Source organism: Lacerta agilis, chromosome 2 (genome assembly GCF_009819535.1).
Source record: "Lacerta agilis isolate rLacAgi1 chromosome 2, rLacAgi1.pri, whole genome shotgun sequence".
In the NCBI taxonomy this organism is placed as follows: domain Eukaryota; kingdom Metazoa; phylum Chordata; class Lepidosauria; order Squamata; family Lacertidae; genus Lacerta; species Lacerta agilis.
The window spans coordinates 65636864-65658685 of NC_046313.1; the positions used below are offsets into that span (position 1 = coordinate 65636864).

The 21822-nt window shown below is 49.1% G+C and overlaps 1 protein-coding gene across 3 annotated transcripts in view; it reads left to right on the top strand.

Annotated features, from left to right (window-relative positions):
• Positions 1 to 21822, top strand: part of PDLIM7 (PDZ and LIM domain 7) — a 43455-nt gene continuing 21633 nt past the window's right edge. For 2 of the 3 annotated variants that reach the window (XM_033140465.1, XM_033140463.1), the window contains exon 1: positions 5760 to 5866. In XM_033140465.1, the coding sequence (XP_032996356.1) occupies positions 5762 to 5866 (105 nt within the window). In that variant the 5' untranslated portion in view covers positions 5760 to 5761. Of the gene's footprint in view, positions 83 to 5759; positions 5867 to 21822 lie in introns of those variants that run through there. The other variant, XM_033140462.1, reaches the window with a different exon arrangement.

The following is a 21822-nucleotide window of genomic DNA, read 5'->3' on the forward strand; positions in this document are numbered from 1 at the left end:
CTGAGACGGGGCGGTGGAGCAGGCGGCAGCAGCTCAGTAGCTCCGCCCTTCTCTCAGGAGGTCGCGCTCCGGGACTTTGCAGGTATTGCATCCCGTCCCTGGTAGGAGTTGGCGGCGGGTGGGGAGGGGGGGAAGGAAAGGGAAAGTGATGTGGCTTTTCTGGGGACTCGTGTGGGCAGAGAAGGGCGTCGGGGTGACATGAGCGCCTCTCTTTCTCCACATATTCTCCCCCCTTCTCCATCCCAGTCATGCTTTAGAAGATGTGAACGAGAGTTTGTGCCTCTCTTCACTCTCCCCCCCCTTCGTACTTTCCCTTTCTGTGTTTTCCCACGCGCTCCTCTCTCTCTCCCCTCCCCCGCTCCCCGTGGCGCAGGAGTGTGTAGTTTAGGAAGTCTCCTGGGTGCGCCCCCCTCCTGTTCTTTTTTCCATAGGGACGTCCTCTTGCCGTGGGGCTGGGGCGTGCCCACTAGCCATGCGTTAGCGGTGCCTCAGCGAGACTAGCGTGTTGCTCATGGCACCAGGATGTAACCGTCATCCTCGGTTTCCTGCGGCGGCTCGGAGCAGGGACGTCCCGTTTCGTGGGTGTGATGACTGGCAGGGATCCTCTCTTGAGCCGAGAAAAGGGGCTGATGCTGGAGGCTCCCGTTGCAGGAGCGAGTCTCTCCCGGGGCTCCTCGCCGTCAAGTGTCTGCATGCGCTGGCACGCGCCCCCCCCCCTGGCTCCCCGCTCTTCTTCTGGACGTCTGTTCTCCTCTTTCATCTAAAAGTGTCTCTGAGCTGTAACTTAATATTGCAGCATGTCCAGGAGGTCTGAATTCCAGAAGGGCTGTGAACAAGCATTGCGCCTGCGGTGGTCAGTGTCGAGATGACACAAGTATGGCTGTTTCTTCAGTGACTTTCATAGGCTTTCTTAAAATTAAGGGTCGTGTTATTGATACGCTTTTTGTTCTGTGTTACCAAGCGCAGCTTCAAAAAGCCCACAGAGGTGCAATTGGCCTGCAGTGCACTAAGAGCTTGGTGGCCTTGTTTGTGGAGATTTGCGGAAAGGATTCCACAATACAGTAGAGAGAAATGTTCACTGGGAGGGGCAGATTTTACATGCTTTTTGGACTTCCAAGTATATTTGGCTGGCTGCTGTTAGAAAGAGGATGCTGGCCTTGGTCTGATCCTCCAGGGCTACTATCAGGACCACCTAGAAATTCTGTGAGAGTTTGCTATTAACCTCCAGACTTCTTCTGTGCATATATATTGAACAAAGGTGTTTCATAATGAAGTGGGCAGACATAACCTGTCATATTGAATCCTTGCCTGCTTTGGATCATGGAGTCGTCTTCTTTGGCGATCACTCGTAGCCAAGTAAGATTGTCTTCCATAAACACGGTTTTAATGATGAGTCTGTAAGTGACTGTGGAGGCCAATTCTGGACCCACACGTCCTTCCACAGTGGGGGCATTGGTTCCCGGGTGGGAGTTGATCACGGTGTGGATTTGCCAAGCGTGCCTTCCTCTTAGCACGTTTCTCCCTTGCGTTCTGAGTTCGAGTGTCTTCAAAGCCCATGACACCTTTGGTAAAGGCTGTTCTCCAACTGGAGCGCTCGCAGGCCAGTGTTTCCCAATTGTCAGTGTTTATACTACATTTTTTTATATTTGCCTTGACACAATCTTTAAACCTCTTTTGTTGACCACCAGCATTACGCTTTCCATTTTTAAGTTCGGAGTAGAGTAGTTGCTTTGGAAAACGATAATCAGGCATCCGCACAACATGACCAGTCCAACGAAGTGGATGTTGAAGAATCTTTGCTTCAACACTGGTGACCTTTGCTTCATCCAGTACACTGATATTATGGAGTAAAAGACCCAGCAGCCCCCGTTACTGATGTGAAGGGATGCTTCACACAAGCAAAGGAGGCAGGCACCTGACTTTATTTCACTCAAGGCTTTTATTTGATGACCCTCTTCATTGTGCAAAAGAAAAAAGTGGCAGGAGGGATGGAGGGAGAAGCAGGAGGACTGAGGGAAAAGAACTTTTCCAGGAGTTGGGGAGAGAGTGAGTGCAGCATTTTCCTGCTGGTCTATTTATTGCTCATCCAGCTCTTTCCTTCCTTGAGGGCTGCCAGCTGAATCCACAAAAACAAAAAATAAACTTGGTCATCATCTGGAGATATGCGCACAAGGGGCAAAAAGGGGAGAAATGGAGCCTGGTGCATCCTCCATTCCCAAGTGACGTTATCCAGAGAGGGTGAAGACAAATATCCTGAGGTTTGCCAGGTGCTGGAGATTTTAATATGGCAGCCTCCTAGGGTGGCATTTGCTTTCCCAAAGTCCAGGAAGATCTGTTGTGCAAAGTGAAAAAAGTTCCCGCTCAGTGTTTCTCAGCAGTGTGATGAAGCGTACTTCTGATTCCTTTTGTGCCTGGAACCAATATTTTTCTTTTAAAACTTGCTTGCTTGTAGATAAAAGTGTTCTTTTAGTATTTTAATTCTGCAAGAGAATTGGCATCTGCTTGTTAAAAATGAGAATTTGGCAAACTTCAATTGAGTGCTGGCAAATGTGTAGAAATGTATCTGGATTTAAAATGACGACAACCGCAGCAGATATTCTTGCTGTGCCATTTTATTTTATTTTGCAGGGTAGTATTTGTTTCAAGAATGCATTTAATTATTCTTGCCGCCCTGGCTGTTCAGTTGTCTAGTAATGGGCTGTCTCCTTTTCTTGGTTCTTGAACTTAATGCACCTCAGCCCTGCCCTTCCCCTGTTATTCTTGCCTTCTGTCAGGCACTTCCAGGAAGTGCTTTATCAGTGCATGTAGACTTCTTATCCTGCATTAACTAGGCAGAAGCCTGCCTGTGTGAGCGTGGCACACAACCTGCCTCTGTTCACTAGTGATCTACTGAATTCAGCTTGATTTCTGTTTCTTTTTCACCATGCCTTGGCTTGTTCCAAACTTCATTTACTTATCCTGAGAGCAGCTAGCTTGGGAGCGTTAGTGCTCTTGATGCCCCATTCATTTCACTGTTTTTCAGCCCAATGGGAATCCCTTGTGGGCCACCTTCTGAGGAGTGGGACGTGCCAGTGATGGGCAGGGCTGCGGGCAAAAGTGGGCAGAGCCCAATGGATGTTTCTCTACACTGGGCTCTGTTCCAGCCAGTGTGGTGTAGTGGTTAAGAGCGGTAGACTCGTAATCTGGGGAACCGGGTTCGCGTCTCCGCTCCTCCACATGCAGCTGCTGGGTGACCTTGGTCACACTTCTCTGAATTCTCTCAGCCCCACTCACCTCACAGAGTGTTTGTTGTGGGGGAGGAAGGGAAAGGAGAAAGTTAGCCGCTTTGAGACTCCTTCGGGTAGTGATAAAGCGGGATATCAAATCCAAACTCTTCTTCTGATTCTTCTTCTTCCAGCCATGCAAAAGACAGAGCGGTTTCTGCATTCCCACCCACACCATCTCTTCGTCCTGCTCCTGGGCAGCCAACAGGCATTGCAGCTCAAGGAGGGTGTGGAGCAGGATCAATGGGGTGTGTGGTTTCAATGGGGGGAGGCATGGGATGGAGAAAGTCCCAAGGGCTGGATAGGGAGCCTTGCAGGATTGCATTGGGACCCTGGGACTCAGGCTTACAGGCCACGCAGCATGGAGTCTAAGCTTTGCTTGCTGTGTCCTCCCTGGAACTGCTTGGCTGAGGTTGCCACGGGTTTGTAGATGCTGCGTGGAAACTTCAAAGCAGGCAGAACAACTCCTGAGCGAGCTCTCGCTTTGAGAGCAGAGGCCCGAGGGGCTGTTACTGCAGCCCTGTGGCACAAGGCTCGGTCCAGGCATGTTTTGCCGACTCAGCCTTGGGAGGAGGAGGGAGAAATCAACGCTCCCTGCCTCTTCCTAGCCGAGCGCATTCCTTTGCCATTCCCATGGAAAAGAAGGTATTAAGCTGCTGCTGAAATCCTCCAAGCTGAAGTGTCCCAGCCTGGCAGGGAGGGATGGTACAAGCTGGTACACTGCCTGTGAGGGTCTCCACCTTTGTCTGTCTGGCAGAGGGAGCTCTCTGGGAAAGCCCTGCTCAGCTCTTTCCTCTGTACTGGGTGGGAAGGGGGGCCCTAGATCCCAGCCCAAAATAACACCGCCTTCCTGGGTTGTGTTTCTGTTTTTCTCTCTCCCTTCCCTTTCTCCTTTCCCCTCCTGGATTGTCCTGATTTCCTCTGTTTAGACCCAGCCAGGAAGTTATGTTTTCGGCACTTATTTGCATCTCTCCCAGTTCTGATGAGCAACCACTGGAATATGGCAGTGCTGCCTTGCATGCCTTATATAGACAACAAACTGCCTGGGGAGGAGGGGAGGGGAGGGTGAAGGGAGTATTTTGTGTCCAGAAGGCAATTTTAGATTGCTTTTGCTATATAGTAGGGGTGCGTTGACTGGAAAACGCCAAAAGCAGTGAAGTGCCATAGCTGCACCTAACAAAAGGCATCTCTTAGGTAATTAGGAACAAATTGAAGGCTTTTCTTTTGGTGCCTTGATCAGCCCAGCAGCTGCCTAAAACACAAAGCGTAGGAACAGAGCAATTATTCTGTCTTTCCATCCTAATCCCTGGATCTCCCCCCCCCCCAATTCTTGAATGTTCATATTATCAAGTTGGAATCTCCTCTGTCAGCTGTGGGGAATGCAGTTCATTTAAAAAATGGCACATGCAGACCCTACAAGCACTTCATGAGTTGCTACTGATTGATATGAGTGGGGTCAGACTCTGTCTTGTCCAGATTAAAATTGTGCTAACGGCCTCTATTTGGGGATGGGGGGGATGATAACTAATTCATATCATCTGTTTTTTTGAGTGAGGGCTTAAATTGGGTTGGCTTGTGGGGAAGCCATTTAGACTCTGGTTGTGTGAATAGGTTTCACATGGCCATTCTAGTGGCTGGGCGTGTGGCAAGTCCATTTACCCAACTACTTCAAATGCTTGGATTGACTTGAACCAACCAAGTTCAAAACGAGCCCACCCAAAGACGAGGTGGGATTTGCCCGAAATATGCATTTCCTATGTGATTCCAGTGTACAGAGGTTCTCGGTTTCACGTATATTGTCAAAACGAGGAAAACAAGCTTTTCTGTGGTATTGGTAGGCCGAGTCCTTGGGAAGGAAATGCCTCCTCAGTATCTTTGTGTGGTGCTTCTGCCTCTGCCAATGATTGCCTGATGCACCAGGACAGCCTTTGGGAGTTTAGACTAAAGACAGTGAAATGTATTCTCTGACATCTCCAGGTAGGACTGAGAATCTGAAACCCAGTGGAGGCCTGATTCCAGTCAGATGTGGCCCTCTGGATGTTGCTGAATTTGGCCTTCCACACATTGTTGAACAGCAACTCCTCTCAGCCCCAACAAGGGATGATGGGAGTTGTCTCCCATCATCCCTTGTTGGGGCTGAGGGGAGTTGCTGTCCAACAATGTGTGGAAGGCCAAAGGTTTCCCACACCTGGTATAAACAATACTGAGCTAGATGGACCCAATGGTCTAATTTGGTATAAGGCCGCTTCCTTTGTCCCTAAGGGAAAAGCTGAAGAGCATTGCTGTGGGTAGGAGACATGGATGAGCTGGCGTAGGATGAAAGGCAGTGCTTTAGGCCTTGGTGCCAACTTCCGGCGAAGGAGCTTGCACTTCCCTTTGCCCACACTTGGGGCAGCCAAGGCTCTACTATGTGAGGCAGATGTTTCAGTTGTGCTTTCCCAGCTCTCCTGTCTCTCGCTGTATCATTTAAAGCTAATAATCTCTTCTCCTCCCCAGAAATGAGTGACATGGACTCGTACAAGGTGCTGCTGGATGGGCCGGCACCTTGGGGCTTCAGGCTACAGGGTGGCAAGGACTTCAACATGCCACTCTCCATCTCCAGGGTAAGTGATGAAGAAACTCTTTCTCAGGGAACTGTCCTAGTCCTTGTTGGTGAGGCATGGTTGCTTTCTTCTTCCGTTGCTTCTGTTGCATGCATTTCCTAGGCTCAAGCACTCTTTCACACTTCCGTTGTGTGCTGGTCTCTTTATCACAAAGGAAAGGAAAGGCAAAAGGTCGTGTGTCGTCCCCCCGCACCCCACCCAGAGCTGCCAGCCTTCTTTGCACTCATGATGTAATGAGAAGGTCCTCAGCATTCAGCCTGCTACTTGATCTTGGGCTCCTTGGGGCTCCTGCGCTCTATTTTTGGATCTGTGGCAATGGCTCTTGCCTGTGGCTGGGTGGAGCTAACTTGGGGTTTGTGGTAATGTGAATACGATATTCTGGCTGTTCCAAGTGTGATGCCAAGGAGTGTAACTTAGTCGATCTTAATGCTAGCTTCTAGGGGGCAGTTATCCGTCTTTGACTTGTAGTTGGCAGCTGATTCTGTTGGTACTTAATCAATCAAACCTCACTGTCCAGATGATGCTTTCTTTAGGCTCCCCATCCCCCCCTTTTTGCATATTCATGAATCTCCTGTTTGGGTGAAGTGGGGCTGACTTCTTTAGGATGAGAAATAAGGCACACAGCCACTCCCCTCTGGGTGGCTTCTTGTGATCCCCACCCACTCTGTGCTGGAGCAGAAATGAAATTCAACCCCACACTCAGCCCAGGCACCAGGGGATGCCAGCAGTGTTTGTTTCATCTTCTAAATGCCTTCTGCCAGAAAGTCAAGAGCTGATTTCTAGCCCTGGATAGTGGAGGGCAGAGTACTGCCAAGCAGGGCCTACTTTTTCATGTGCTGTAAATGAGGCTCAAGGTCATGATGGACCACGCTCTGGTTGACACTGGTTCGAATCTCGTCACATCCATAAACACACTGAACAGCTTTATGGCTTGCGGCTGGATTAGAGCCTTGGCTTCCTGCCTGCTATATAGGAATCATAGGGGCCTACCTCACAGGGTCGCACTGAGGATGTGTGTGAAGTGCTTCCAGCACTTGAGCACCTTGTAGGCAAGTCCTAAGTATTCTACTTCTGTTGTTTGAAATTGGCAATGCCCTGCCGCTTAGTAATAATAAGGACTCCCCATTCTTCTTGGTACTGGTGTCCCCCAAGGCTTTCTTTCTGGGCTCATCCTGGACTGCCAACCCACAAGAGCCACTCCTGACCTGAAAGTGCCTCTCTGGGATGGCTTGGGTGCTCACATGCTGGACGGCTTGCAGACAACTCCTGCTCTCCTCGCCTTTTGCCTTATAAGCCTTGGAATGCTGAGTGCATCAGCCGCTGCCGCTGTTGCTGACGCTTGCAGCCGCTTGGCAAAGCGGAATGTTTCTCTATAAGCAGGAAGCCCCGAGGGCTGCAGAAAGGCACCAGAAAGCCCCCTCTCCATTGCTCCACAGCCAGGCACTCACTTTCCCCACGCACATGCTGCTTATAGTCCTCCACATCTTTTGCAGCACCATCTCTTCCCCGCCCCCACCCCACCACACACTTATTGGTTTTCCCATCAGTTGTATGGCTGGAGGTTTTCTTTGTACTTTCTCTGCTGCTCTGTTCCTATAAAGCTGTTCTTCCCAGCCCATCTCTGGGGACGCTCTGCTTTCCTGCTTGGAGGGCTTTGTGCTGAGGCAGCCTCCGCTGCTTTTGTTCCCTCACTCTCTCCCTTTTTTTAAAAAAAGAGTTTCTCCTGGCTCGCGGCCAATCCTTAGCAAAGCCCCTGCCTAGACAGGGGAGAGCCTCTCTGCAGAGAGACCCCAGCTAGCGCCTCCCGCAAACATACCAGAGGCTAGAGCAGCAGCAGCAACAGCAGCACCCTTCCCCTCCTTTCCCCTGTGCTAGCATGCCACAGCCCATCCCTCTTGCAAGAAGTATGAGAGCTCCTTTGTGGCCAGGCCTTGAGAAAGACTTTCCTTCCTGTGCTCTTTGGGGAGGGTGGCTTGCTGAGTTTGGCTGTGGCTGTCACAGCCAAGGATGGCCAGGGTTTCACTTGTTAGGCCATTGTGCTTCTGCTCAGGCAGCTACAGGTGGCTACAGTCAGCCGGTACTCCTGTGGTTTGGCTGTAGCCCTCCCTTGGCAAGGCTCCTGGCATCTGTAGCAGCTTCAGAGGGAGTGTTGCGCAATGTTCCCTGTCCCACTAAGCCAGGGGTCAGCAAACCTTTTCAGCAGGTTGCAGTCGCCGAAACGGAATGTCTTCTTGCCATTTGGGGGCAAAGTGGCTAAAGTCTTATTTTCTCAGTTAAATGTCTTAGCTAGATCAGACGACAACCCTGAGCTAGGTAAAGAACTTTAAGAACTTAAAGAAGAAATGTCACTCTATCCAGGGACAGTCCGCATATATACTGGCCTATTCCCAACTTTTTTTTCTTAATGTGGACACGGACCATTCATAACGTAAGAATATTCTTCACAACTGTGAGCAGGGCAGTAGGGTAAGTGAAGATAAGCTACAACAATTAGCTATAATGTTGGTCACTGCTCCTGCTCAGGTGGCACTGAAAAAGCATTTTGGTTCCTGAAATTCATTCTGATTGTGCAGATAAAATATAACTGATAGAATTCTACAGGATGTGGTATTAGCGTGTGAAAACAGTACAGATCGAATGATCTCCAGGTATGCACCTCCAGGTGGTGGAGATGTCAGGCGTCATCCTGGCACTCAGGCATCCTCACTTGGTTGTAAGTCACTAATAGCCAGGTACAAAATGCACCTGATAACCTGGCTAATTTCAAACACTGCTTTTGCCCTCCACTGTCCCAGACCTTTGGGGGGGCGGTATTTTTTTACCGTGCAGTGCACTCTTCTCTTCCTAGTTGAGAGATGTGGGATTTAGCATTCCCATTAATAAGAAATGCTAAACTTTTCCAAAAGTGCTTCTTGATTTGATGCTGCATGCCAGATGTCAGCAGACAGGTGTGAGAGAAGAAGGCAGGGGCTTGTAAAAGCAGTGAGAATTGGGTAGAAAGGTTTCTCTTCTGCTAAAATAATTTGCTAGGCCAAAAATAAAAAATAGTGAAGCATATGGTTGCAATTTAAATGAGATATATAGGGGGGAAAGGCAAGGAGAGAAGCTCTGGTGGTGGAGGGGGACTGTTGAGTAATAGGTAGGAAGCACAGCAATGTGAAATGTCTGTCTGGGTGTCTGATGCAAATGCTTCTATCTCATGAGATGAAAGGTCTTGCAGGGAAAATAAACAGGAAGTAGGGTGAAAACCGATCCTGCATTTATTGGGACTGAGCCTCCCCCAGTGCAAATATTAGTAACAGACATTGTAGAGCTGAATACACCTTGAATCTGACTGCCATCTTCAAAACTGCCAGCGGGATTGACTCTTAGTAGGACCTAAATAAAAGGTAGTACCTAAATAAGTTGGACAGTGTTCTTGAAGCGACTGGCATGAGTTTGGCCAAACCGCGGGAGGCAGTGGAGGATAGGGGTGCCTGGCGTGCTCTGGTCCATGGGGTCACGAAGAGTCGGACACGACGGAACGACTGAACAACAACAAAATACAATCTAGAGAATAGTTGATTTCATCCCCTAAAAATGGAAGATCAAATGTCTACAGCAGAATACCTAGAAGAATGTGAGCTTATGTGAGCTCATAGCTCCTTTATGCTCATTCCTGTTAAAACATTAGATTCCTTGCAACCTGGTAATCTCGGAAGGTGCAGGGGATAAAATGGCTTCACTGTTCCTCCAGAGTTGTCTGAAGACTGCCTGGGCTGTGTGTCAAGGATTGTCAACACTTGGCTTCTGTGCCAAATCTGTTCCCTTGAGGGATGATACTTGGCTCCTGCAGTTGTGAACCCAGAAGCAAAGGAGGGATGTAGAAGAGGAGGCACAGCTGCAGCAGTGGGACTTGCCAGAAAACCACTCTAGGGAGGTTGGGTTGGGCATTCGACCCACTGCACCCCTTGCTCAATGCAGGCCTCTGGCAAAACTTGTTGCTGTCCAGGGTTCTATGTTAAACGAATTGGTGGCATAATCTGCAGGAGTGGCAGGTTCCCCATCCTTGATCTGGAACATCCCTCTTGGATCGAAGCGATGGAGGAAACTGTGGAACAGGAACAGAGAGCTTAACACTTGTCCAGCTTTAGCGCTGCAGGGTGGGTATTAAATGAATGTTGGCTAGTTGCGTTAGGAAGGAAGCTACTGGCTCATTAGCTCAATGCCTCCGAATTAACGGTTCATGGGCTGTGTGACTGCTCTGTGCTGCCAGGCTTCCTTGAGCTCATTGTGAACTTGTGACTTCTGCATACAAGAAAGATGTTCTGTGAGTCACACACTGGCAAGTAGGTGAAATATCTGGGGTGTGTGTGTGTGTGATGCAATTGGGAAACCGATGTGTCAGAGTGGTCTTCCAGCTCATGTACAGCCTTAGGAGCCCACGTTATTTTAGTTTTATTCCTGCATATTTGGGACAGGACAGACTGTTCAGGCCTAGAGCAGTGCGGGGTGGCTGAGGACTGATGGGGAGAATGGAAGTCCTCTGCTCAGGTTGCTAGCTGTGTCCATTACAGCCAGAAATGACCTGCTCCTTCTGTACCGAGCACCTATGTCTTTAACTTTTGGAAGATCCTTTGAAGAGCCACCTAGAGACAAGCGACAGGGAGGAGGGTATTGCAGTGGGCACACATTTCAGGTGCCTGCCGTGGTGGAAGGATGAGGCCATGATGGGTGATGGAAAAGAGCAGGTGCAGTGATTGATGCCTGGCTGGTTCAGCTGTCCCAAGGCTGAGTTCTGAAAACCAAGCAGAGCTGCTGAGGTCAGATGGAGAACAGGATAAAAATACACCCCTCGCTGTTAAAAGAGGGATGGAGAAAGGTGAGCATTGTCCAAGGAAGCCCATTGGCTGGGCCAAGAGGGCTGTCTCCCCCATGTACTGCAGCTTGGCTGTACCTTCAGAGGAACTTGTGCTAACTTGCCAGGGAACTGAGTACAAGGCTGTAATTTTGTTGGGATTTCAACGTTTTCCCAAAGGCCCCAGTTTGCTAAGATAGATTCTGAACACTCGCATTTCATTTCAGTACAGCTGTATGAAGAAGAAGAAAATGCAGGTTTTCATAATAGCTGCTGCAAAGCAGGGCTGTGTGTATTCTGTACTCAAACAGAGCAAAATCCTTCACTTAAAAAGCAGAATTCTAAATCAGGGGTGGTGAGACTCTAGCGGCCCAGATGTTGTTGGTCTACAGCTCCCATCATCCCTGACCATTGGCCATGTTGGCTGTGGCTGATGGGAGTTTGGAAGGCCACATGTCTAAAATCATGCAAATCGTGCAATATTGCATTATCTTTGCTGCTTTTGCTAGTCATGATGGGGCATGAAGAAGTCCTTCCTGACCACTCTGCAGCTCCGTGGTAGAGCTCCTCCTTTGCATGCAGAAGGTCACAGGACCAGGTTCAGTCCCCAGCACCTCCAGTTTGGGGTTGGAAAGACTCCTGCCTGGATTGGAACCCTTGAAAGCTGCTGCCAGTCAGTGTAGACAATACTGAGCCAATTGGACCAATGGCCCGACTCTGAATAAGGCAGCTTGCAGTGTTGACTGCAGAACACAGACTACCTTGAAGCAACACGGATTGAGAGTAGCCAGGCCTGTTCTTCTCTTGTTTTGAAAGAGACTGTTTTGCAAAAGTAAGTTGTCAGCTCTCTCCGTGCTTGAGAGTTGGTGGCTCTGTGATTGCTGAGCGGGGGAGTCTGTGGCTTCTTGTTCCCAGCAACAGAGCTGGTTATGTTTGCTGGGAGTGAGTTGGCTCAGGTTTCTAAAACTGAGCAGCAGCAAGCAGGTGTGGGCTGCCCCACTGTGAAGGTCATTGAAATCGAGGGAAGAGGGAAGGCCAGAGGGGTGGAGATTGAAGGAAGGAAACTGCTTCCCCCCCCCCTTTGGTGAAAACCAGACCCTTTTTGATACAGGTTGGTTCCAGGATTGAAACCCCGCCACAGGCAGGAAGTGGGGAAGAAATGCCTGTTCCCACAGTGACCGGCCACCCTCATTTTTTTCCTGTACTGATAGGGTGGGCATGGGGGTGGAGGAGGTCAGCTAAGATTGCTGGCTGGGAATAGACTGGCTGTCCTCTGGGGCCAGGGAACTGCAGAGCCCCGAACTTCCTGCCCAGCCTGGATAAATGCACACACAGCGCCAAAGGGGTGGTCGTTTTTAGACTTGCTCATGTGTAATAAGGCAGGAAGGAAGCAGGAAGGAGGGAGTGGATTTGACTGTGCCAGAAGATGGAAATCTAGTGCATTTCTGGATTAGTTGTACTGCCCAGCCTGATGTGTTATGTTCTCTCTTTCTGACCATATAACTGCCGTGGAATGACCTCTGTCTTTTTATCCCCTGTGATTTCAGATTTTGGGATTGTGGGGTTGCTGAAACTTGTCCTAATCACTGGATGTGCTCTTTGTGTCGTGACAATACAATGTTAAAAAGCAAATTAAAGATACAGGATTTTGCAAAATAATAAATAAATAAATAAATAAATAAATAGGAACAAAGTGTTACAGTGGTGAACCAGATTTAAAATAATAATAGTTTCGGTGTACGTGTGGAAATGAGGAAATCCTCCTTCTGTTTGAATATAGCAGTTTGCCTTGGCCCAGGCCTTGCATTGTTCAGCCTTCTCCAACCTGGTGCCCCTGGGTGTTGTTGGACTCCAACTCCTATCAGTCCCAATCTGGGGATGATGGGAGCTGTAGTCCAAAATGTCCAGAACGCTCCAGGTTGGGAATGGCTGGAGCGGCGGCTTCTCATCTTCCTTAGGGGGAGCCATTTGCATGCTGGGCCAGACACCTTCTTCACCCTGAACAGTGAAATGACCTGATTTCTAGACTTCCCACTACCTTATGCCTGGGAAGCATTTTCCTCAAAAACTCCTGGGGGAAAGGATACTTTGGCACCATATATAAAGTTGGTGGCATTGTGCCCGCTGGGCATGACCTGTCAGAATTGCCTGGTGGGTGAACTGAACAGGTTGGGAGAAGATATATCTTGGTGCACATCGACTCCAGCTGTCATTTCCCCCCATTTGAAAGATCAGACAAATTTATGATCTGGCTGCTCCATCCCTCGGGGAACTTGTGCATTCCACCTAAAGTTACACACATTCCTCCACTTCCCCCCTTGTGTATGGCTCTGTCCCTGGGATTCTTTCCATATAAAAATGAAAACACAGGAGCTGCCTGGAGCAATAGCCCTAGCACCATAAGCCTTTGGCCACAGCAAGTTCCTACATAAATGTCCCTTATAACATGGGAGCCATATATAGCAGCATGTGGTTTTCTTAGTAATTTATCTTTCGTTGCTGACAGTGAATTTGTACTGCTAGGGGCAAACGATTCGCTCTATTCCTGCTCTATTTCACCAGGGGAAACACCTTGGCAGAGCTCCTTTCAAGTTCCATCCATTTAGGGTGCTTCTTTTCCAGCCCTCCTAGAGCATTCTGTCCTCAGTATTTCACACAGGTCTCTTGCGATGGGCTGTCATGGTGTTGGTACAAAGCCCGGATTTTTCATCGGGAACCCTGTGTCAAGGAAGCAAGAGGATGCTGCTGGGCTTTGCAAGAGGGTTTGCCAGTCCTCTGAGCTGCCTGGAGATCTAGCAGCAGATGCAGATTCTCCTTTTATGTTCATGTTGAGCTGGACTTGGAAGAATTATTGGGCTTCCTCCAAGTGCCAGCAGATCTTCATCCCAAGTGAGCAGAGATGGTTGAAAGCTGTATCACCCCTGGGTGCTCTTAACCCCGGATGCAGTAGTTTTCTGCCCTTTCATACAACTAAGAGGATGTATTAGCTGAGTTGGCAAGAAGAGGGAGAGTTTGGCTGGAATGATACTTGAGACATTTTAGTGATGTGCCTAAGTGGCTGGTCCTTATGGTGCAACGTCTTAACCTAAACCTGTGACTGTTTATTTGCCACCATCCTCAAGTCAGGAGGCAGATGGCTAAGGGGGGAATATCTAGAGGATGTTGCCCAGAGAAATGGTTGCACTGTCCTCGGGAGTAACTGGCCCTGCCCCAGAGAAAGTTGGTAAAAGGTAATGGACCCCTGACAGTTAAGTCCAGTCACAAATGACTCTGGGGTTGCAGGGCTCATCTCACTTTACTGGCCAAGGGAGCCGACCTACAGCTTCCGGGTCATGTGGTCAGCATGACTAAGCTGCTTCTGGCGAAACCAGAGCAGCGCACAGAAACGTTGTTTACCTTCCCGCCAGAGCAGTACCTATTTATCTACTTGCACTTTGACGTGTTTTTGAACTGCTAGGTTGGCAGGAGCAGGGACCGAACAACGGGAGCTCACCCCGTCGCGGGGATTCAAACCGCCAACCTTCTGATCAGCAAGCCCTAGGCTCTGTGGTTTAACCCACAGCGCTACCCGTGTCCAAACTCATAAACATAGCAGTAGGCTAACTAGCTTTTTACTTTGGTGAACTGCCACCACTTAGCGTATTTATACCCACAGTGATCTTGGCTTAACTCATAAAGGTAAAGGGACCCCTGACCATTAGGTCCAGTTGCGGATGACTCTGGGGTTGCAGCGCTCATCTCACTTTACTGGCCAAGGGAGCCAGCGTACAGCTTCCGGGTCATGTGGCCAGCATGACTAAGCAGCTTCTGGCAAACCAGAGCAGCGCACGGAAACACCGTTTACCTTCCCGCCAGAATGGTAACTGTTTATCTACTTGCACTTTGACGTGCTTTCAAACTGCTAGGTGGGCAGGAGCAGGGACTGAACAACGGGAGCTCACCCCGTCGTGTGGATTCGAACCGCCAGCCTTTCAATCGGCAAGCCCTAGGCTCAGTGTTTTAGACCACAGCACCACCCGCGTCCCTGAGAAAGCTGGTATTAAATCAGTAAATCAGAAGTGGGAGCACATAGTGTTTCTATTCCAAGCGGCTTCTTTTTGATTCTGGACAAAGTCAATTTCAGCCTTTAGGGGGTTAGGCAGGCAGGCAGGCAGGCAGGAAAGCCCTTGGTGCAGCTTCTCCCTACACATTTGGTCATGGTGTTCAATTGTCCAATTATTGTTTTAAAACATTTTTTAATTCATTTGTCATTTACTCCAAAAATGTATTTCAAAGAGACTTACAATTTTTTTAAAAAAGTTTAGAATACAAATATAAAATACCAAATAAAAAATGATAAAATACCAAATTAAAAAAATGATTTGTTTTAAAAATTATTCACTAAAAGTGCTCATCTTACAGCGAAACTAAAAGGACACATCCTGCTCCACTCAACTAAAAGATGGACACCAGTTCAGCACAAAATTATTGGGTGAACAAGAATATCTTCACCTCGCACCTATTTTTTTTTTTTACAAATCATATTTATTATGGTTTCCAATAAAACAATATCATATGAAACATTCCAAATTACATTCCAAATTATTTCTCCAATTATAAAACAAAAAAAAGGTTCCAAATTGTCCAAATTATTACTTTAAGTAATAATAATAAAGGCTGATGGTACCAGACATATCTCTTTGGAGAGAGCGTTGCGCAGTCAGGGAGCCACCACAGTCGCCCAGACCATCCCTGAGGCCAGACACTGGTCCAGTGCATCCACTCGAGGACCACCCACTCACAACTAGGACAGCCACTCTAGAAGAGCGCCATGGCTGATGGTATCAAAAGCTGCCAGGAGATCAAGGAGAATCAAGAAGGTTGCACTTCCCCTGTCTCTCTCTCTCTGCTGACCAAAGGTTATCATACTGGACAGCCAAGGCAGTTTCCAGCTCCCAAAGCACTGTAGGAAGAGGGTCCCTGCCCTTAGACGTACAATCTAAAAGAGAGTGGCATGGGAAGGAAGCGTTACTGTGTGGGGAGCAAGCTCCAGAACCAGTTCTCATACAGTTATTGTTCTTATAATGACCAGCTGGTATGGAAGCTGTTCAGATCACCTGACGGAAGGGTTGTCATTAGGTAGTAGCTGAGGGAGGGCCAGAGGCTGCTGGTTTCTTAGCAGAGGCAATGGAAGAGTGTTAGAGAGAGAGGGAGGGAGCTCTTGCCTTTCTCACCAGCTGCACGCTGGCCCCTGACCCACCAACCACCGTCCCATGCATTCCTTGGGGCAGAAAGGCTGGCCTCCTCTGCTTGAGCTTGTCCAGCAATGACCCTCTTTGGGGTGAAAAGATGATGTCGGTGGGGCCGAAAGGGTCATGTGAGCCATGCTCTGCTTCCTCTGGAGGCCCCCTTCCCACTCGAGAATTGCCCCGAGAGGTCCTGCATACCTGGGACAGTCTTCCATTTCCCAGTGGGGAGGGCCTCCCATGGCAGCAGGGGAGGGAAGAGCACCACTGCCTGTTGCATGCTAGCCAAGGCTTATCCTTGGCCCCTCTGGCGGTTTCCCCTCTGCTGATCCATGGGCTTCAGCATGCATCTGATGGTGCTGACACCAGGCCCATGGCCATAGCCAAGGGGGAGCGGGGGGGGGCAGCTGCCCCCCATCAAGTAAACAATAGAAATGCTTAACTAACTGACCAATCACGTTGGTTCTGGCCCCTGCTAACAAAAGTCCTGCCCACCCCCCAACAAAAACCTTGGCTACACCCGTGATCCAGGCCTGTTCTGGAAAATTAGTTGAATTCTCCATGCTCTCAAAAGGCGCAAGTGGTTTTTCTGTTTTAAAAATCAACCCTGCCCTAAGGAAGCCACGTGGTAGCCTTCCAGTTGCCAGCATGGATTGCTGTAGCCAAGACCTCTAGCATAGCCTTCTGCTGACCCCTCCCACAGGCAGCCATGATTGCGGCTTGAGTTTCTTGGACACAGCTCCCTTTTGGCCAAATGGTGCAATCATGCTCCGCTTTCCCCCTCTGCTTCTTTCTGCCTGGGACTTGTGGAACAGGAAGACTCTGGGTTAATTAATGCCTCACTGCCCCCAGGGTGGGTATTGCGTTGCTGCTGATGAGCTAATGTCTCTGTCTGCTGACAGAGGGAGATGAATGAGATGGCTGGGAGAGGTGATCCCTGCCGAGAGAGGTGGGCTGCTTGCCTGCCCCCATCTACTCTCTAAGCAGACATACAGGCTTGAGGAATTTCTGTGGCTTTGTAGATCCGACAGGCATTGAGTGTGACACATGGATTGCGTTATGGGAAATGCATTGATTCACTCCAGGCTCTCTCCTTCAGAGCCCTGCTCTCTAGTAAAGTCTCAAGAAACCCTTGGGGATGCTGGAGCCAGTCACCTCCCTCCCTCGCCCCTCCAATCCAGAGATGGGCTTGGGATGAGCGGTGGAGAAAAGAGCACAGGCTCTTTGGATTCCTTAAAACCTGCCTGCTTCTCTCCAGCAAAGCTCAACACTAGGTCCTTTCACCATGAGCGTGACAGGTTTCTCTTGCCTTTGGGGGCTCTGCATGCTGTTGGTGCCCAGTGCAGGGGTGCGGGGCACATGGTGGCTCTTCACCTCTTTGCTGAGTGTCTCAGTTGGCTTACGAATAGAGAAAAGGAATGGGAGGCTGTACGGTGCTTTTGTAACGCTGGGAACAGGCTGGCCCTGTGCCATGGGGCTTTTGCGAAAGCACAACAGGATGACTGGATGGTGGGTGTGTATGGGTAGTTATTCCACAGTTAGCTCCAGCGCAAACTTGTTAAAATGGGGATCGGATGATCCAGCACGTGCAGGAGACTCATGTCGTGAAAGCTGCATGTGCATAGATGTGTGTAGATGTTCAGCTGTATGGAGAGAGAGGAAAAGCTTTGGTAGCGTGGATCCTTCTTTGGTTGTTTGACCTGGAAAATGCCTTTTTGAACTGTGCAGAGTTGAGAAAGAGCCTGGGGAATCAAGGTTATTCCTGGGGGACATGGTCTCCATAAGTGGTAGGCAGGAAGGCAACATGCCTTGCACCTGGAGGGCATATCCAAAGGATCAGTGAGTGCATGCAGCAACTCACAAGTGACCATCCAGCGTGATCACAAAATATCCAGTCCACTAGTAAGGGAACTTATATGGAGGGTGGTGATATTGCTGTTTGTTTCTTTGGGGTGAGAGAATAGATAGGTGTACGTAAAAACAAAAAACAAAAGATGTAGCTGCACGCTGCACATTGAGTGTAACATGTAGTTTGGTTCTCAGCCGTAAATGAGTGGCAGAAACAAAACCTACAAGCCTCAAGACTTTTGCGCATTGTGTCAGAAGATGAATCTGCAGGAAATCCCCTGAAACTGTATTCAGTTGCAGACCAGAGTTGTGCCCCTTGGGCTGAACTTGGAAATCTCAGCGTGATGAACGATTTCGCTCAGAGTGGCCTGATGATAAGTTTATGAATATTTGGGTGTCCCTATACGGTCTCGCACTCTTCTGTACTGTGTAAAGCAGGCTGGATTCTAGAAAGACTTCTGTGTTATCTACAGACTCCTTTGTGTTTAAACTTGTAAATATTTGACCATCCAATACATACCGCCCCCCCCCCCGGCCAGGTTCCTGAATGTACCAGCTCTCGGGCTGATTATCCAAACAACATTTGCGTTAATGCAGTATGGAGGTTACTCAGATAAGGGTTGGCTCGGACTTAGCTGCTTTCATCATAGGTAGTTTGATATTTGTCATTTCCTCTCCCAAACCCCCTTCTCCTTTCTTTCCAAGTAAAGAATAGCACCATTTTCTATTAAGTTTCACAGGCTGTTTCATTACGATGACAAATTGCCCTGTGGCACCTAAAATGCTAGCTAATAGCAGAATGATTATTAGTAAGTTGGAGCTTGCATCATCACCTTTGCAAAAAATGTGGCCCAGTGCAGACTTGCTGTTGCGCAGGGTTAAGGGGTCAGGGCCAAGCTGCAGGACCATGTCTGCCTTCTCCATGCACTTCCCATGGTGTGGATTGTTACACCTGCCTATTCCTACCTCTGTTTTAAAAGCCACTTGGCTGATCCTAAGATCATTCCCACAGCAGCCTTGATCGCACAGCCCTCTTCCAGCCCATTGCCTCTCAGGATCAATCCCCGGTTTCTTCAGGGCTGGGAGAGACCCCTGCCTGACACCCTGGAGAGCCACTTGCTGGACTGTAACTCCTATCACCCCTGACCCATTGCAGATGCTGGTAGGGGCTGATGGGAGTTGGAGTCCCAACAATGTCTGCAAGGTACTACATTGGTTACCCTTGGTGTAGGTAATACTGAGGTAGATGGACCATGGTCTGTATAAGGCAGCCTCCTGTGCTCCTACCCCTTTGAAGCATTTGCATCTACACTGAGGCTATGTATATTGGGTGTCTTTTGCTTATCAGTGATTGGGGTAGGGGGAGTAAAGGCGTGCCATTTCCAAGTGGGATTGCTCATTGCATATGGATTATACCAGTGTTTTCAGTGTCTATGACTGCCTGCCGTTGCTGCAAGCAACATCGTTCTTCAAAGCATCGTTCATAACTTTCCCTTTTTCTGAGATACTCCCAAATAGTTTTGAAGTGGTGTGGCTTTGTGGGTGGGTGTGCTGTTCGCTTTGTGGAAGATTATGCCTGTCCTGCAGTCCTGAGCGTTTCTAAGAAGATTCCAACTAGTACTAAACATATCCAAATAGGGCAGAGGCAGAAGTGGGTTTGTGTGCAACAGAGAAGCCATTCCCTGCAGGCGGTCGGGGTGGGTGGGTGTTTGTTCAAGGCCCATTAGTGCCTGGGCATCTGTCTACAGGGCCAGGCAGCATGTTTGCAAGTGCCTGTGGCATTAAGCAGCCGCTCATGCCTGCTTCTGAAGCTTCTTCCCTGCAGATAACCACACCAACCTGGGGTGGGGTGGGTGAGGGTGACCAGCATACCCATGCTGGGGCAGGACCCAAAGTATGGCCTCAGTCCCCTTAGCAATTCCTGAGAGGGAACTAATATGCCAGGAGCCAAAGGTAAAAGGGACCCCTGACCATTAGGTCCAGTCGTGGACGACTCTGGGGTTGTGGCGCTCATTTCGCTTTACTGGCCGAGGGAGCCAGCATTTGTCCACAGACAGCTTCTGGGTCATGTGGCCAGCATGACTAAGCCACTTCTGGCGAACCAGAGCAGCACATGGAAAGGCCTTTACCTTCCCGTCGGAGCGGTACCGATTTATCTACTTGCACTTTGATGTGCTTTCAAACTGCTAGGTGGGCAGGAGCAGGGACCAAACAACAGGAGCTCACCCCATTGCGGCGATTCGAACCGCCGACCTTCTGATCCGCAAGCCCTAGGCTCTGTGGTTTAACCCACAGCACCACCTGTGCCCAGGAGCCTGCCCAGCAGTAATTGCATGGGCAATGTGCAAAAGGAGTTCTAGGAGCACACTGTCCCAGACTTCCCCTCTTCACTCTCAACCTTGTGGAGGGCTGTAGCTTATTGGTAGGGTGCATGCTGTCCCAGGTTTAATCCCCAGCATCTCTGAGTAGGGCTGGGCATTGTCCCCTGTCTGAACCTCTGGAGAACTGCTACCAGTCAGTGACTGAGCCAGATAGACCAGTAAGTGCAAGCAAGGCAGCTTCCTCAGTTCCTAACTACCGCTCAGCCTCCCCTTCCTTTCTTGTTCTACATATTAGTGCAAAGCAGCCCTGGGAAACTGCTGAAGGGCGTGGTATAATTCAAATAAATAAAAACGGGCTCCTTGTACTGCAAAGCTCTTCTCCCAAGGCTCAGCAGGCAAGATGGTGCAATCAGTTGCAATGCTGTGCCTCTCTCTTACTTCATTTAGCCTTGACTAAAGTTGTTTCTTTTCTTTTTCCTTTTGCCTGAGCACCAGGGGTGAATTTCAGCACCCCCGCCTACTCATTTGGGGATCCCTGAACCCCCTCTAGCCTGTGTTGTGTGTGTGTGTACTGTATATTACAGGTACCACAAGAAGAAGACAGTCGGGGTAAGACTGACAGTTTGGTGCCCTTTTGTAGAAGTTAATTCACTGCCATAATCTAATGGTGAGAACCCGGGCTCAGAGTTCATTCAATCAGACTTTTAATCTTGCCTGCCCAGGGAGCATTGTGAGCTTCTGTGTCCACAAACGCAGCAAACATGAGAGGAACGCCAATACAAGCAGTAGGAGGGAAGTACAAAGCCAAAAACACTGGTGGGTGGAGGGGGTGGTGGAGAGAATGTGTGTTGCTAGACAGGGCTTTTCACCACCTGCTTTTAAAAGCTGAACGACAAGAGTATCGGCAGGTGCGGCTTCACTGGCTACTACAGCATCATGGTGGGAATTGCCATATTCCAACTCAAAGGGCCAAGGAGTGCACTTTGGGTCAGCAGCCAGGCAACTGCAAAGTTATGTTTGGGCTGTTCTGTCTGGTCTGCTGCATTCACCAGCAATTCTAAACTCTCCCATAGGCCCTGGGCCCTTCCAGATAATTTGTTTTTATTGCACAATAAATGTGCAGTCGTTGCTCAACTTCTCTGCAGCGGATCCAAATACGGTGACCGGACGCAAAGCAGGACAGGGCTCTTGTATCGCCAAGCCAGGAGGGAAGGAATTTCTGCAAGATGCGGCTTGCCATGCATGGGTGAGAAAAGCTGCACCTCCCTGAAATTCCCACTTCTGTACGAGTCTTAAAGCTACAGCAGCCTGGTCATTCTGTGCTTTTTCTTCCCCTCACCCACGTGGCACATAAAATTCATTCTTAACCCCTTACTGAATTTGTTTTATGCTGTTTAGGAGCTAGCTTTTGTATTGCAGGTATCTATTTCCCCCCATAATGTATTTGTAAAGCTAACCTGGGAGTTGATTTTTTTCTTTTTCTGGGAGCGCATATTATATTATTCCTCCAGCTTTGCTTCCTTTTGCCCACACAGGTGGGCTCATCTACATGGGAGTTCAATCTGGTTTTGCAACTTCTTGCACCTCATATTTTTTTTTGGTATTGCCCACATAATGACCTCCTCGCTCAACTGACAACCCAGATGGTCAGGGTACAAATAATAAAATTACTGCTGTTACTGTTATTATTATGCTGCCACCATAAAATTCTTATATATCCCCAGC